This window comes from Gadus chalcogrammus, chromosome 8 (genome assembly GCF_026213295.1).
Source record: "Gadus chalcogrammus isolate NIFS_2021 chromosome 8, NIFS_Gcha_1.0, whole genome shotgun sequence".
Taxonomy (NCBI): Eukaryota; Metazoa; Chordata; class Actinopteri; order Gadiformes; family Gadidae; genus Gadus; species Gadus chalcogrammus.
The window spans coordinates 13,168,238-13,185,759 of NC_079419.1; the positions used below are offsets into that span (position 1 = coordinate 13,168,238).

The window sequence follows — 17,522 nt, forward strand, 5'->3', positions numbered from 1 at the left end:
TATTTATTGCAGCCGCAGACAGACCGGACACAAAGGGTGACAGCCTCATTCATACGTAAAGCCCTGCCCTGACGAGATGTGTTGATATTAATGCTGCCACTGTAACCATGTATTGATGGGTTCAAACACATTGACGCCTTGATACGCCATTTAACAATTTTTGCCAAACACAATGAAGAAACTCAGATGAAGCTTGTGTGTGTGTGTGTGATGTTTGTGATGTGTGTGTGTGTGTGAGGGGGGGGGGGTACACGGGTGCCTGTACGGTTGTGTTGTGCCGGTCGTTAGTGGTAATGGGTTAATTGGCCGCTGGTGCTCGGCTTCATGTGGTCGCAGCAGTTGATGCTATCTGCGCTGCCCAGGCGCCACGCCAGGTCTCCGGCAGAGCGGGAGGAGGGGGAGGAAGAAAAACAGTGTTTTGATGTACTTATGACAAAATGTGTGGTCCACTTATAAAGTGCTTTGTGACGTGGTTTACTTTTGTGTGTGTGTGTGTGTGTGTGTGTGTGTGTGTGTGTGTGTGTGTGTGTGTGTGTGTGTGTGTGTGTGTGTGTGTGTGTGTGTGTGTGTGTGTGTGTGTGTGTGTGTGTGTGTGTGTGTGTGTGTGTGTTTTGTGTGTGTGTCTGTATGTTATTCAACTTATTTTCACTCCAACAATCCCAATACATGGTTTCACACTCATCACACACATTTTTATATCCCATCCCAATTAATTGCCAAACCCAAATCAATCAATCAATCAAACAATGAAAGGGGGAATGAGAAACGCGAAGTAAGAAGCTGCTTCCAATTCTTCTGGATATATTCACCCAGTTGACCGTGTGATTCACCCATGGCCGCCCCGGCCATGTCTGTCCCATGTGCTGGTTGGAGATGAAAGCTCCCTCATCACAGTGGATCGGAGACACCAAAGTGGTGACCACTTTTTCATAAATACATTCCTTGGCTGCGCTTCACCAGGAAGCAGGGCCATAGATGGATAGATAGTGTGTAGATATGTGCGTGTGTGTATGTGTACGAGTAAACAAAATGATCTTATCTCCCTCAGTTGTCTCTCAGCAGCACTCAAAGGTACTTTGTGTGAGAATCAGACATTCCTACTCATTACTGGCCCCTTTGGCCGGTAAGTGAACTGCAGCGATGCTTGTGCATTAAGAGCCGTGGAGGGGGAGCTCTGTGAGGGAAAACAATCCTAAAGTTAGAATCATAAATTAACCTCTTAACTAATTTAACAGACATCCTCGCCATTATCCGTGCTTACTAGGGATGGGCATTCGATTAAGTTGTCTTAGTCGATCGTCGGGAGAATTAATGATCAATTAGTCGATTAATCGTTAATATTTTACATTAAAATTAAAAAATATATATATATATATTCAAAATGAAATGAAAATACAAATGCAGCGTGTTTTCCTCATTGGGATCTTCATTATTAGATGTACAACTCAGTTAAACCAGATCCGTTCAATAGTTATGCGCTTCTCTGCTCTAAGCAACGGAGCATGCAGCTCGAAGCCGGTGCTCATACATAAACATAACTAAAAATAAACACAACCCTAGTTTCTTCCCAAAATAATAACAATAATAATATCAAAAAAACAATAATTTTATAACTTCACCAACCAGTCTACGGATTTTTGTTCAGAAAGATGATTATGTTGACATGCTCTGGGGTCAGACGCGACCGCAGCCTGGTGACCGTCAGTCCAGCCGCCGAAAACACCCGCTCTGAGGGGACCGACGTTGCCGTGATGCACAAATACCTCCGTGCTAACTTGGCAAGGCGGGGGAACAACTTTCCACAATCCAGGGGCTCAGAAAGTTCTTTATTTCTGCTTTGATGCAAACCTCGCCTTGAGTGGTAGGCCTATAGTGTTCCCCAAGAAGTCATTTTTTAAATCATAATGGTCCCACACCAGACTTCGCCGTGGCCTGGTCCGCTTCATGATTACATCGCCGTGTTCCAATATCCATACTATCCGTACTTACTAGTCTAAGTTTGAGTACGTAGGGCGTTCCGATTCAGGGCGAAAATAAGTTTACTGAAAACTGTCAAATCGTGTGTGGCGATGTACACTTTTCGTGCTCAATGGCAGCCATCTTAGCTACGTAGCGGAAGAGGGCGGAGCCAGGCTGAGCCAAAGTCGGCGCATTTTCCACATAGCCTGCATTAATTGTCATTTTGTAGTTTTTATAGTTTTTATAGCTTTTTATAGCTGCTAGGCATAAAGAGTTCACCGTTCAAAGCGAAATGTTTATTGCGGGGGAGGAGCCGCAAATTTTAATATTGCCCCTGTGTGGTAAAATGTTTAATTGCACACTGCATTCGTTTAATCGATGAAAATTGTACGTAATCGACGAAATTCTTAACGATCAATTAGTCGATCGTCGATTAATCATGCCCATCCCTAGTGCTTACTAGCCCCTTTCTATCATTTTTCCCAGCAAACTGCACTTCAAAACTAAAATAAAATAACACAATGGAGGCAGCGTGGGAATGTCTCATTGTTTAATTTAAATCACAATCTGTTCATATATTGGAATTGAAAGTGATTAATGCATGTTCAAAGTTTGTTTAAGCTACGTCCATGTCCATGAAAGGCGATTGTTAACTGTTGAATGCCCTGACCAGTGTTTTTAGTTTTGTAAGCAATATCTTAATTGCTGGTAGCTTTTCGAAATTAATTATGTGTTTGCGTGAATAATGTATGCAACTAATTAGATACACTTTGGGAGGTCATGTTTACTAGGAAATATCGAGCAAAATAGTTGTCTTAAGGCTAAGCAGAAGCTAGCATTTTTAACAAAGCACACTTTTCTTCTTACTTATAGAACCTACAAAAACATAGTGTTGCTGTTTACACTTTCATTTATTGTAGCATCTTCTGCACATACATTATAAAGAAGGTATAATGCTTAGGTCATTTAACTGTATTCTATTTTTTAAAAGATTGGCCTTGCGAATAGTGGTTGCTATGTAGACCTAAACATTCATTGCTCATAGTCTCCTCATTATCATGTGATCATGAGTACCTTTACTGCTAACCATGCCTTGTCTTGGGTACGTCATGGTCACCACAATGTACGGCAAACAAACGCACACTGCAATCATCCAAGGTGAGGTATGGAACAGGCTACAGGTATTTCCCTATTATCTCTTACGGAGTGTGCTTTGTTTACCTGTGTCTGTGCGTTTGTAGGCCTACCTCTACTCCACCCAGGCTGCCCATCCAGATTCCTAAGGTTTTATATCAAATTCTTAAATCTATGAAAGAACCAACCCTACTATAGCGTTAATCTGTCATTATAATCAGAGCCGGACTGCCGAATTGGGTGTATTGTGCCGTGTTCAAAACGGCATTGGAGAGGGAGCAGGTTAGGCTTGGTCGTCACCGATGTGTAACCACAGTCTCTTTGTGAAAGCGATTCATTGCAAATCAGCCATCTTTTATTTTGACATGAATCATAACCGCTAATTACGAGCTTAAAGGCCATCGTGGGAGGGAGATACATTGCGGTGCAAATGCGCTGCTCTTCTTGTTTTATTTCATAGCGGATCAGTTCCAAGAAAAAGGTGTTGTCCGTTAAGATCACATTTACAACTTAATTACCGGGCTGTGTTCTCATGTTGCCCAGACGGTTCATTAAAATACGTCTAAGAACAGAAAACAGCAGGTCATACCGGGTCATAACTGCGTGTGTCCCCAGTCCAATTGTGATTGTATTTCCATTCCCATACATAATAAGCTTGAGTGTCCCTCTAACTGTGGGGGATTGTATGCATGATATTCATCGCTAACTGATATGTGTATTTTTAGTATGTATCATTCAAATACATTCATTCAAAATTAAATACAAAGTTTTATTTTGCCAATCAGAAACTAGCTGTCACTGTCACACAGTCACTGTCAACACAGTCACACACAGTCACTGGGTGACTGTGTGCTTTTATGTATTTATTCAGAATTAATAACACAATTAAAAAAAAACACGTTGGATTGTTCAATCCCTCTGTTTGGGCAGTGAAATAAATATGTTAAACTCATGTACTTTAACAGATAGTGAACACACGCACACACACACACACACACCGTGTATAATCTGGTTTAATCTTTGGTGGACAGGAGCGGTCGGACCACCGATAGCACCCCAGCCTCAACGGTCACGCAAGGGTGCGTGAGCCGATAACAAAACGCGTACGTGTGTTCCATGGAGAGCGTGCACGTGTGTTCCATGGAGAACGTAGACGAGGTCTGAGCTCTGAGCACCAGTCACCGTTTTTTTTCTCAGAATATGTGACATGGTAAACTGAAGGAAGGCTGGTGGATATGGGGGAGTTGATGTGGTCGAGAGCTTGTGTGTGTGTGTGTGTGTGTGTGTGTGTGTGTGTGTGTGTGTGTGTGTGTGTGTGTGTGTGTGTGTGTGTGTGTGTGTGTGTGTGTGTGTGTGTGTGTGTGTGTGTGTGTGTGTGTGTGTGTGTGTGTGTTATTTCAGGAACTAGAATAAGATATACAGTACTTGAAAGATTGGTATAATTTATAGTTAGTGTAAAAAATGACAATATATTTGTGTCTTTCATTTCCATGACAATACCTCATTCAAATTACTTCAGTTCCCATCTGAGGGGGAAGATACACAACTTTATACACAAAGTCCTGCCATTCTAAAATGGTTAACTTTTAAAGCTATGTTTTAAAACCTTAATCCTTTAAAAGAAAGAGAAATAAATAAAATAAAAGTGTGTGCGGGCCTTGCGTGTGTGTGCGTCTGCCTAAAGCCATGCATATATGTCTACATGGCTGTTGAGTGAGGTTGGCCTTTCAAGTGTTTGCAGAAGCACACTATTAAGGGCAGGAGACAGACTCAGTCAAACAGCCACTATCTGAAGTGGACCATTAGCGTGCTCTCTGAGAGAGAGAGAGAGAGAGAGAGGGAGAGAGAGAGAGAGAATTTGTTGCTTTTACTTTGCATGTGCTTTGGAAATGTAAAAGTATGTTTCCCATTCCAATAAATCTTTTCATTAACATGAGAGAAACGGGAAGAGAGAATGTGAGCGAGTGAGAAACCCACACTAAGAGACAGAGTCATTATCATCTTCCCAAATGTCTTTCTTATAATCCTCAACCGTCAAACATCTTATTAAACGTACTAAACACTATAATTATGAATATTTTTAGCCCTGCAAACCTGTCTGTGAATGAACTTCAGTCAGATGGAGTGGCCAACCCCCAAATCAGATCATAGGAGAAGGTTGGGTCTATGAAGCCATTTGTTGTGGACCTCACCAAACGTATTAGAATAAACCGCTTAGGGAGAGGTGTATGTAAGGAAGAGGGGGGTTTGAGTGTTTTGAGTTGCGTTTCTATTGCGTTATCAGCGCCAGATAACGAGAATCATCGGTCAAACTGATGTCAGGAATCAACATTGACCCGTTTTTCATTCCAAGTGGTGAATATCAGTGTGCTGTTGTTTGATGTGGTGAAATGTTATGTAAATTATGTTAGAATGTTAGATAAAGAATGTTTGATAAAGTACATTTTCTGGTAATTTTGCCGACTGAGGACTTAGAGACTCCTTTGCATGCAAACTTTTTTTTAACTAAATGTGCTTTTGGGTTGCTCACGGAACATTTGCATTAGTTAATACCAGTGGAAACGGGTATTAACCAGTTGGTGGAGACATGGTGGAGACATGGATCAAAATATATCAGACCCGGCTAGGTTTTCTGACCAGTCCCACACAGTGCATCGCATCGCAGTCACCTGCAGAGATTTCTGCGAGATTCAAAATCTTGGAGGGGCAATCGAAGTGCGGACGACATGTTCGGTGAGGCATGTGTTTGTTGCTTTTCTCCCAATCACATCATCAGGTTCTACCGTCCTTGTTGGGCTTATTTACCGCAATAAAAACGCTAAGCTGTAGACGATAGACACCTTATGGAGGTGTGGGAGAAGGATCTCGGTCCTTAGGAGAATGACTGTAGGTTTCTGATTGATCAATCGCTGTGATACTAAGTCAGAGGCCTGACTAAAATACGCAATCTCCAAACCTCTGAGCCCCCCGGTAGGGCCTGCTTAGTCTTTGACATTAGCCCTTCTTGGCTCATTGCCTCTGAGAAGTGGACTGCTCACTAATCTGACAGTTGATAGGATTAGTGAGATGGTTAAGTGATCGGATAGATCGATGACATTAGTAGTATGTAAGTCATGTTTGCATTAACGTCTCATCTACTCGACTCATGAAAAAGAGTCTGTTACATTGCTGAGAACAGTACACACTCTTAAAAATCAGGTAACACAGCACCTGTGCAAGGAAATGATGGGAATTGTAGTTTACGACTATGTGGCTTTGATGGCTTCATTGCCACTTTCATGGGGCTTCCAGGATAGTTGGATTTCCAGTTCTTCAAAGATTGCCATTAAACGAGTGATAGTAGCAATTACTGTCTGACATATTGCGTGTGTGTGTGTGTGTGTGTGTGTGTGTGTGTGTGTGTGTGTGTGTGTGTGTGTGTGTGTGTGTGTGTGTGTGTGTGTGTGTGTGTGTGTGTGTGTGTGTGTGTGTGTGTGTGTGTGTGTGCCTAGTGGCTATTGGGGGTTTAAATCTCATAATGGCCTAGGCAGCTGCCTGATGTCGGTGCCAGCTATTATACAAGGCCCTGCAGGTTCAGGTGTACTGTACGCCCTCGCCGAGCACCGACAGGGGAGGCGTACGCCATAGATATTCATCTTCTTTCAGCAGGGAACAAGCACTCGGAACACAGAAGAACAGCTTACCAAGATTGACTGCCTTTCTGCACGTGTGGGGGCAAGGGCAGAGAGTTTCGTGCTTTAAACGTTTTGCATTTTTGCCCAAAAAAGGTGTTAAAAAAAGTCCGGGAACATTGTGGTGTTTGTTTTAACGTGTCCTTTTGTCTTCATTTTTAGGTTATATTCATACTGATTCTGAGTCAATGTTTTGCTGAACGGGTTTCAAGAGGTTAGATACAACAAAAGAACGGCAACACAATACTGCTTTGCCCGTCAAAGAAGTTCAACCAAGATGATTATTTTGACATTTACTCATTTTTAGCGCTTTTGTCTCGGCTTCTATCCGAAGCCACTTGCGGGGGGCGAGGATTAAGTCTCAAAGGGCAGAAGTGATATGGTAGTCAGTGGCTGCGTGGTAACTAAGTGCTGTGCGATCGAGTTTTCTAAAACCACCAGGTATGAGGATCGGATAGCTATGGGAGGCTGAGGCCGAGTCGCCGCTATTTAAACATCGCATCAACCGCATCGTGTACACGAGCGTGGGTCTACACACATGCTGGCCTAACCCTAATGCTGCCTTATCCAAAAAGAGCAAGTGTATTGTGAAATATATATGCATATATATATATATATATATATATATATATATATATATATACATGTGAGCATTCCTCATTTTGCCCCAGTCTGAGGCAGACTTCGGGGCCTGGGGACGTGTGGTTATCTTGGTTTAGTGTTATCTGTGTAAAACTTTTCGTTCGGTTGTTCGGTTGCCTGGAACTTGTAAAGATCTGAATAGCCTCCCCCTTGTTTACCTCTCTCTCTCTCTCTCTCTCTCTCTCTCTCTCTCTCTCTCTCTCTCTCTCTCTCTCTCTCTCTCTCTCTCTCTCTCTCTCTCTCTCTCTCTCTCTCTCTCTCTCTCTCTCTCTCCCCCTTTCTCCCCCCCTTCTCTCTGTCTGTCTGTGTGTGTGTGTGTGTATTTATTCAGAGCACCCTTCACCACTAGCCCCCCAGCCTCCACTAAAGAAAAGGGCTCCCTGGCTCCCAGTCACTCATCTCTATAGTCTCTCGTCCTTTGTCTTTGTAATTGGTCGAGTCTCGTCTGGAGGAAAGCAGACCTCCTGTCTGGTGACAGAGACCCCCCCCTCCCCCCTTCTCCCTCTCTCTATCGCTCTCTCTCTCTCTGTCTTTCTCTTTCTCTTTCTCTCTCTCTCTTGCTGTCTCTTTTTCTTTCTCTCTCTATCTGTCCCCCATGCACTTTCTCACTCTCTGTCTCTCTCACCCTGTCTCTCTCTCACTTTCTCTATCTTTCTCTGTCTCATATTCCCTCTCTCTGTCTCTGTCTCTGTCTCTCTGTCTTTAGGAACACTGAAAGGTCAATAGGACATAGTGATGGGAATTTCGATTCACTTCGAAGATTCATAGTCATTTGAGTGAATCACTAAAAAGATCCGAATCTTTTGAGTCCTTTGAATCTGAATCAGTTGAAATTTTGTCGCTGAATGAGCCCAGCAGCCCACTCCCTAGTGCCTAATGCGCACGCTCACAGCAAACCACTGTAATGCAGTTTTGAGGATATCCAGGGGAAATACGCGAACATATTTGAATATTAAAAAGGATGCATTGCAAACATCGGAGATGTCGCCAACGTGACTGCTATCTGAATTAGGAAAAAAACGTATGGATTAATTTTTTTTCTCTTCGAAGCTCGTCAAACACAGAAATATTCTGAGAGTTCACATAGTCAGCAAACAACTTTATTTTTAATAAGCTACTTTCATTTTAGAATACAATCTCTCGTAAAATAATGCCTTTGTAACAAAAGAGTTTAACGATTTACATTCAGTACGAGCCCGACCCATTTAGTATGAGTCCGTTGAGTTGGTCTTTCACTCAACAGGATATGAGTCCGACCCATTCAATATGAGTAATTTGAGTTAGTCTTTCACTCAACCGGATACGAGTCCGACCCATTTCAACTGAGTCCTTTGAGTTAGTCTTTCACCCAGCCGGATACGAGTCAGACCCATTTCATCTGAATCCTTTGAGTTAGTCTTTCACTCAACCGGATACGAATCCGACCCATGAATTCGCTCAGTCTATGGATCTGGATCTGTGTACAGCTCTGTCTACAAGAAGTTCTTATTCAACCACGCAGCTGGCAGCTCCGGGTCCGTATGCTTAATCTAAGTTACTATGCAGATGAAAAACGGATGTGTTAATGTTGTTATAGACCTACAGTTTGATGACATTCGTGCATTGTTTTAATAATGTCGTCCGTAGCAGCCAGAACCGAAAGATTCGGGTTAATTGAGACCACGGACTCGGGTTAATTGAGACCACGGACTCGTGACTCATGGGTGAATGTAAGGATTCGGATCTTTGAATCCGATTGACTCAGATTTAGGGCTGTGTTCAAAAAATCGATCCGCGATCCGATATCGATTCATGCTCAAAAAGCACGATATCGATCCAAAAATGTCTGGATCGATCTTTAATTAATAAAAAAAAAAAAAAAAAAAATTAAATTTCAAATAATACTTGGATTTTTGTCTAAAATAAATACTTTATTCTTGACTCTTCTCTCTCTGTGTCCCTCTTACACGTACACAGATACAATCACAAACACATGGAGCTGTTTTGTCTATTGGACAGTATTTATTTGCATTATGTCTGTAAATAGATCGATATCGAATCGAATCGGATCGAATCGTGGATCGAATCGGATCGTGACCTTATGAATCGGAATCGGATCGATCCAGGAAATTCGGATCGATTCCCAGCGATTGAACCACCACTAATAGGACAGGCCAGGAAAGGGAGGGCACGGGAGAGAGAGAAAGAATGAAGGCCGACCTTCTCTGTCTGAGCCACCCCTCCCCATCCTAAATTCTGATCATCTACCTGGGCAGGTATGCTCATGGCTCGGCCTCTTCTACTGCTTCCGTCTGATCTTTCACGATGTGAGCAGAGAAGAGAACCAACGCAGTAACGCTACTAGATAACCTATAGATACCATCCTGGTTTCAGTACCCTTGCTAACACCATATCGGTTCCTTTGCGTCTTTAAAGGGCCTCCCAAAATCGTATCATTTTTGTTTTAAACGTTGTGAAGGGATTTTGCCTTACCTATCATATTTATCTTATTTGATCTATATAATAGTTATCTATGCCGTTTGGTCCCGGTTATTAAGAGAAAGCGGGTGTAAAATCCGATGTTTTGGTCGAAGAAATCCACAATTATCTTCTCTGCCAACCACTTTACAGGGACACCGATGGCAAGGTGTGTGCAGATGTGTGGAGCTCCAGTTGGGCATTTTTTTACGGTTAATATTTATGGCTGCCTCTGAGAAACACGACACAACGACGCTACTATCTTAAAAAAACGGTTGAGTTGGACGGGTCCTAACTTGGGGATAACATGTCTCCCATTCTTCCCAGTACTTTCAGCTCACATGTACACACAAATTTACACTAACAATTTAAAGTTGCACTCATTGGTTCACTTTTGTCATCTTGGATCCACAGACCAAATTGATTCAGAGAGACCAAAGCCTTGGCATGATTGAGCTCGGTGGATATCAAATTATGATTTTTCACAGAGAAGATGCTAGTGCAATATTGCAGTCGGACCAGGCAGAATAATAAAAGAAGTAGCAAACATGTTGGAAGGAAACAAATGCTGACTGGGGGGGGGGAGGGGCATGAGTAAGACCAGCACAAACACATGTCGAAAAGATCTCGTGACCTCCTCGACCTCTACGAACTCTCCTGTGTTTTTAAAGGTCACACTGGCTATCCACTTCAGAGTTAGACGGTAGGCAGATCGTCTTCCCCTGGCTTCTTCTGGATAGCGTAGTGGCTAGGCTCTTTGACCTGTCCTGTAGGCATCGTTGAGAAGATGCCCTCATCTCTACCTCCTACTGAATGACGTGTCTCTGTACTGTCTAACCCCTACCTGGTCCTTAATGACCTGTCTCTGTATTCACTGTCTAACTGTTCCTTAATGACCTGTCTCTGTACTGCCTAACCCCTAACTGCTCCTTAATAACCTGTCTCTGTACTGTCTAACCATTATCTGTTCCTTACTGACCTGTCTGTACTTTCTAACCCCTACCTGCTCCTAAATGACCCTTCTCTGTATTCACTGTCTAACCCCTACCTGCTCCTTACTGACCTGTCTGTACTGTCTAACCCCTACCTGCTCCTAAATGACCATCCTCTGTATTGACTGTCTAACCCCTACCTGCTCCTTATTGAGATGTATGTTAATGAACTGTAAGTCGTCCTTATCGTTGATATTCATTTTGTTCACAGTTTTCTCAGTGCAAACAATTTATATTTGTATATGTCATTGCGAGGAATGTGTGTGTTTGAAGTGAGATAGGAGCCTGACAGCCACCTTTCAACCGTCTCAATGTCTGTTGCATCTTTCTGTTTCTTCAATGCTCACTAGGCAACACTAGCTCAGGTTACAGGCTTTTTTTTTCCAATTTTTGGTAAAAAATTGTTTTACTTGTGTGACTGAGATAGATAGGTGGACAGACGGAGAGACAAGTAGTCTCCTGTGTTAGCCTCTTCCATTTTTTAAGAACCTTTTATTTGTATTTGCTAGTCGTTTCTATGATCACGCATTTGGTTCAATCAGTTTTATTCATTTGATTAATGCAGGTTGTAAAAGCGGCATTAAAAATGTAATGATTTTTATTTATTTAATGGTTTATTGCCATTTTACCACACGTAGGTGGCCCCAGATCTCAGTTAACTCCTTACTCCTCCCCCTCCGGCACCGTTGCCATGGGAACCCAAACAAAAAAACACACGCAATCCGCAATAACCAATAAATCAAATCATCATACCGTCTCATTAGCTGATCTGCTGCGCTCTGCCAAGCTTCCATTGGCTTCCACATGGCCTGCGACCATCATCAAAGAGATCACAATCAGACCGCCAATCTAGACGATTATGACAACTATGATGTAATTTGGCGTTCCATCAGGGATATTAGAGTCAGATCGATCACACGGGAACAAAATTTGGGATGGGTTGTCGGAAGAACAATGTGTTCATGTGTTTGTCTCGCTATGGAGACCTGAAACAACATGCACACCTTTCTATTACTCCTAAATTATAACGTGTTGGCCTGTGTGGAGCGGGTTCAGCTGTAGTAGATGGCATATGCGTTCCGTGTTAACTCCAATGCCAACAGTAGGTCTCCTAGCCAGACGCCCTGACACCATACTGTACCCCCTGCAAGTCACTGTAGACATGAGCGTGTGCTAAACGACTGCCCAGTAAGAACATGTTTCCTCTCATCGCCACCATGGCACACACACACACACACACACACACACACACAGACACAAGTTCTCCCACTTCCCAGGAAGACGACAAAGGCAAATAATGCCTGGCTTACAGTTGTGCACGCTTTGTCATTTAATACAGTACAAACAACATGGAAACCAATATGCATGCACACACGCACGCACGCACACGCACACACGCGCGTGCGCACACACACACACGCACACACACATTGCCCTTTGCATTGAATAACCCAAAACACAAATATTCTGCATGTGATTCTTCAACCCAGATACCCTTCCATTGTCCTCCATCTTTCTACAGTTCCCTCTCTGCCTAGGGAAGCTCAGTGCACAAGTGCCTGTAAGACGAGCTAACTGGGCCAGGAGAAGACACAACTAAACTCTGCCCCTCTTGTTGTTATTACCCATGAGCACTTGCTGCCTGGATGAGCCCATGGACAATGCACAATCTTGTTTAATGCTCGGTTGCCACAGCTGAATATTCTATACATACAAACAGAATAAAGTATAATTAAACCTAATTTATTTTCAGGGGTCTAGTTCCTAAAGCACTGTTCAGTTATGGTGTCTGAACACCAGCCTGCCTGGAGTGATGTGTGAGAGGTGTGGGTTGGAAACAGTTGACAAGTAAAGCAGCTGTCAGACCTGGGGTCTGCACTGAAGCTCACCCGTTCCTCAAATAGGAGAGTAGAACAGAATGGAATAGAAGAGAATAGAATAGAACTAATGGGAAGAGAAGAGACTCAAAATTGGATTATTGACGATGGTCTTGCTGATGGGAAATATGTTAATTTGGTCAAATTAGTCGTATGGAGGTGAAACTAGTTCACTAAAATACTAAGATAAGAATAATAATTTAACGATCCCTCCCATATTGTATGTTATGTCATAAAATGATGCATAATATCATATTATGCATATTATGCATTATATTATCATATCATCAGTTGTATATTCTGAATCACTGTGGGTGAAACACTGGCATTTGGTGATGAGACACACACACACACACATACACACACACACACACACACACACATGCTCGTGATTCCAACAGGTATAACCTGTAGCGGAAGAGCCTGGGGGGGAGGCCATCAGACACAGAGCAGATACCCAGAGAGAAGCCCCCCTGGCTGAGTACGATGGGGGACGAGAGCTGGCCTGAAACTGACCTGTGGAGGTGATACCAGAGGTGGAGGGGCTGGGTCCTCCATACTGTACATGTACTTCCGGACTCCTGACACTGAAGGTCTTTTACATCAGGTGCAGATTTTACATTTTGGGAAGCACTGTATATTGGTTTTGCGAGAAAGTGTTTTGTTTTTATGTGTTACACAGTCTAATTTGTATGGCAGTGAAGGGACTTCAACCAATGATTATAATATTATGGTTTCATTTTTCTCGTTTATCTTGTAGTTGATGTGATTTGTCCCTTATGTACCAGGACCACTGAAAGCTGAGGATCTAAAACTGTCCATTCCCTGACCCCCCCGCACCCCCAGCCCACACACTCACACCCCCAAGAAAGAATATACGTTATATAAAATGACTTAATGCTGTTATTAGCATTTCTTGTCTTTATCTTATCTTTTATCCCATTTATTTTCCCTGTAGCACCGACAAACTCAACCCCTGAGCTTACCCGCCAACTATGTGATTCTGATGCTAATGCTTCTTTATCATAGGTACACAAGGTATTTCGCATTTTATTATTCATCTATTAATGTAAAGTTGGTTGCCGTGAATGCGAGGTGAATTTGAATCGGAATTGGCCGCAACCATTTGCATAATGCAAATCACTTGGTATATACGCGGTGGTTGTTTGGGTTGATATTGGCTTGTTTGTTGTTGAACTCATCTGATACTGGGGTGTAAAACGTCCCCTCATTAGTCACAGGGCCAGTGGTGTATCCTGAAGCTCTGTTTTACTGAGAATTACTACTGCTAGTTATACTATTATTAAGTATTATTGTCCCTCTCTCTCACTCGGTCTGCCTCTCTGTCATCCCCTATCTTCTCCTCTCTCATCCCCCTCTCTCTTTTCTTGTATTCCCTCTTATCTTTTTCTCTCATCATTCTCCTCTTCACCATCTCTCTCTCTCTCTCTCTCTCTCTCTCTCTCTCTCTCTCTCTCTCTCTCTCTCTCTCTCTCTCTCTCTCTCTCTCTCTCTCTCTCTCTCTCTCTCTCTCTCTCTCTCTCTCTCGCTCTCTCGCTCTCCCTCCCTCCCTCTCTATCTCTCAGTGGCTCTTCCTAGCTAAGTAGCTTCAAGCTCGTTCACAAACATTGACTGAAAACCTATGTAACGTTTAGCCCGTTTAAACACACACACACCAGGCCACCCCAGCATGTTGGGCGGTAGACTGCTCACCACCTATGATCCTGATCTCATTAGGCTAACAGCTAGCTGCTAATAGCCTCAGTAGCCTGGCTGAATGCCACTAAACCAGTTAGCCAGCATGGGCTTGTCTGACGAAGGACAGATTCAGTGTGCTTGAGGTGGGTTCCTAGCCGTGTTGGCCCCTGAGTCACGCTCACCATGAACATCAGCAGTTGGCGGGCCCCTATTATTTGGGGGATTCTTTTTTATTATTTCTTCAATTCAAAACAATAGTTAATTTTTCCTTTCCAATTGCAACAAGACAATGAGCAGCCGTCATTAAAACACTTAGTTAATGAATTAAATGATTCATTATTTTAATTTTAAGTAGTAATAAGAGTAAGCGCTCTTTGGAATTGTATCTAAATGTGTTGTATATTCAAAACACAAGTCACATAAAATATACAGTACATAAATGATGTTAGCCTGAAATGCATATGGGGTCATGACAGATTGCTGAAATGTCTTAAAGTATTCAGTTTGGTGCAATGAACTGTTTATCCATTTTGGTTTCTGTTTATCCACAAGAATTCTCAGACCTATAAATTGGGTGACCTGTTGAAAAGGTGATATAGCAACTCAATGGTAGTCTGATGACTCTGCAGTCAAACATATCATCAGATAGACAGCGTTACTGACTATATCACAAACAGGCCTAGCCCCATTCACTGAACAGTTGTTCAGTTGTATACTTCTTCATTTGTTAATTACTTTCCTCTGGCAGTATTTCCTCGCTTATTAGTTTCAAAATGTATCTGCAGTCCTCAGCTTTGTTTTCTGTGTGTGCGTGTGTGTGTGTGTGTGTGTGTGTGTGTGTGTGTGTGTGTGTGTGTGTGTGTGTGTGTGTGTGTGTGTGTGTGTGTGTGTGTGTGTATGTCATGTGCCAAATATGAGTTCAAATGAACACATCACTAGACCGCACACATCTATACCAAAGGCAAAATGCTTAGCTGGCTTTTTTTTATTGTTAAAAATGTTAATATTAAACATACATAATAATACAATAACCACAAATAAAGGCTTTTATAATAAAAGCTACCTAGACAATTCTTATTTCAACTCAATGTGCAAAGTGGTAATATGTGATAAGGGGCTACTCGTGAATAGGGTGTATTTTATAAGGCAATAATGTCAAATGTTAGCGCCGTGTTTTTATAAGCCTGGATCGTTTCAGTTTATGGGGGGGCAGAGAGGCCACGCTGCCTGCGCGCGCTCGGAGCATCGGGAGAGGAAGCACGCGCGCAGTATTTCCTCGTGCAGCAGGAAGCTGACTCAATTCCCCTTGGCTTCTGCACACTGATTTGGGTGGGCCCGTTTAAAAATAACGCGTATAAAAACCTGTCTCTGCTCCGTCCAGCTCACAATCGCCCGGGACACCGTGGGTACGGGACCTAAATGCCCGACTGTCACATAAGTTGATGTTTTTCTTGAATTATTCATTTGTTTATTAATTTGCATGTGTTAGTATTTATATTTATTTAGGGGGAGGGGGACAAGGGGCCTTTTTTCTCACAGACAATCAGAAACGATGCGACAATAAGTAGGCCTACTACTAATAAATACACACTCAACACGTCAAGCCGCGGGCCTTAATGAGACTTCACCTTCACTGACAGATTGGCGACGTCCACCCCCCCTCTCCCTCCCTTCCCTACCTGAGCATTACCATAGCAATATGAGTCATGTTTGGTAAAGATCATTAAGAATTCTCGCTTTTGTTTGCGTCCGGATTAACAGGTTGTTTCGATGGCCACGCCGATCCGCGGCCCCATTCACACCTCGGTGTTTGGACACCGCGGATCGACTCGGGGACAAATGAATGATTTGTAAATGCAGATTAAGTCCCATGATAACGAAGCTGGGAGATACGTTTTGGTTTTGCTTGAGTTGAGATGGGCGAAACTATTCGCTGATATTTTTGGAATTCATCTATAATAGCCTACCAACAAAATAAATAGGCCTATGACATTTTATTCTCATTCAATCACATTTTATTTATTAAGCGACCTTTTGGGTGGAAAATGAACAGTTTCAATACTGTTGATTAATTGTCTTATTAAAGTAGGCCTATAAAACAAATAAAGGCATTGTTTTTTTTTATTTTAATCATTCAACCGGCGATCAAACATTTCTATCCACAAGGGAAAATCCCATTGTTCCTCTATAATAAAACGTTATAATTTTGGGGTTGCTTTCGAACAAATTTTAAAACGATTGTCCCTCCGGGCCTCCATTCCGGCCCGGGCTGCCTTTCGCCCCTCAGCCGCCAAGGGCTCCGGATAGTTCTCGGGCCTAAAACAGGGCAGTGTGAGATAATACATCATTCACACACTCATGAAACCGGCCTCCACCTGTCATTTATCCAAGATAAATAAAGAAAGGTAGTGGTTTATATAATAATAATAAGAATAATAAGAATAATAATAAGAATAATAATAATAATAATAATAATAATAATAATAATAATAATAGGCCTAATAATAATAATTTTTATTTTACGCTTCAACAATAAACAATCCGTTAAAGCAGAGCACTGCTATTATTTACTAGCCAACATGGGGCTACTTTAAATTGGACGATTTTACTAACATTAAGTATTCTGGTTTCGGAACTGCTGTTTCTCTGTCCTCACAGGGCTGCGTCTGATTGGTCGAAGGGGCAGCAGGTGTGTCAGGACAGCCACGCCCCCATTGGCTGTGGCAATATAAACTAAACTCAGGCTCTACTCTGCTCTACTGACGTCCTTCACCTTTGTGCCTTACTGGCGTGGTCGCACACACCGATCAATGGACATATAAGTGGCGATACTGGTGCGTGTCTACCGCTTCAAAAACATCCTCATTGTTAGTGTCTGTTGTCCTACTTGTCGCTGAAGAGGCAGAATGGCAGTCGCGGAAGCCGTGGTGCTCTCCGCCGCTTCTTTCCTCAACTTGCAGTCGATGGACGAAAAGCAGTCGGAGATTGTCAACGTAAGTAGGCTGCATGGTGATGAGCTTTCTGACGAGAATATCGTGGACGGACTGGGAGGAAGGAGCATAACACGTTCTGTATTTGTTAGGTGATGTATA

The 17,522-nt window shown here is 42.6% G+C and overlaps 1 protein-coding gene across 1 annotated transcript in view; it reads left to right on the forward strand.

The window, feature by feature from the left end:
* Positions 1-17,522, forward strand: part of klf17 (Kruppel like factor 17) — a 93,089-nt gene that overhangs the window by 72,615 nt on the left and 2,952 nt on the right. Inside the window, exon 2 of the mRNA XM_056596612.1 lies at positions 17,089-17,423. Within this exon, the coding sequence (XP_056452587.1) occupies positions 17,337-17,423 (87 nt within the window). The 5' untranslated portion in view covers positions 17,089-17,336. The remainder of the gene's footprint in view (positions 1-17,088; positions 17,424-17,522) is intronic.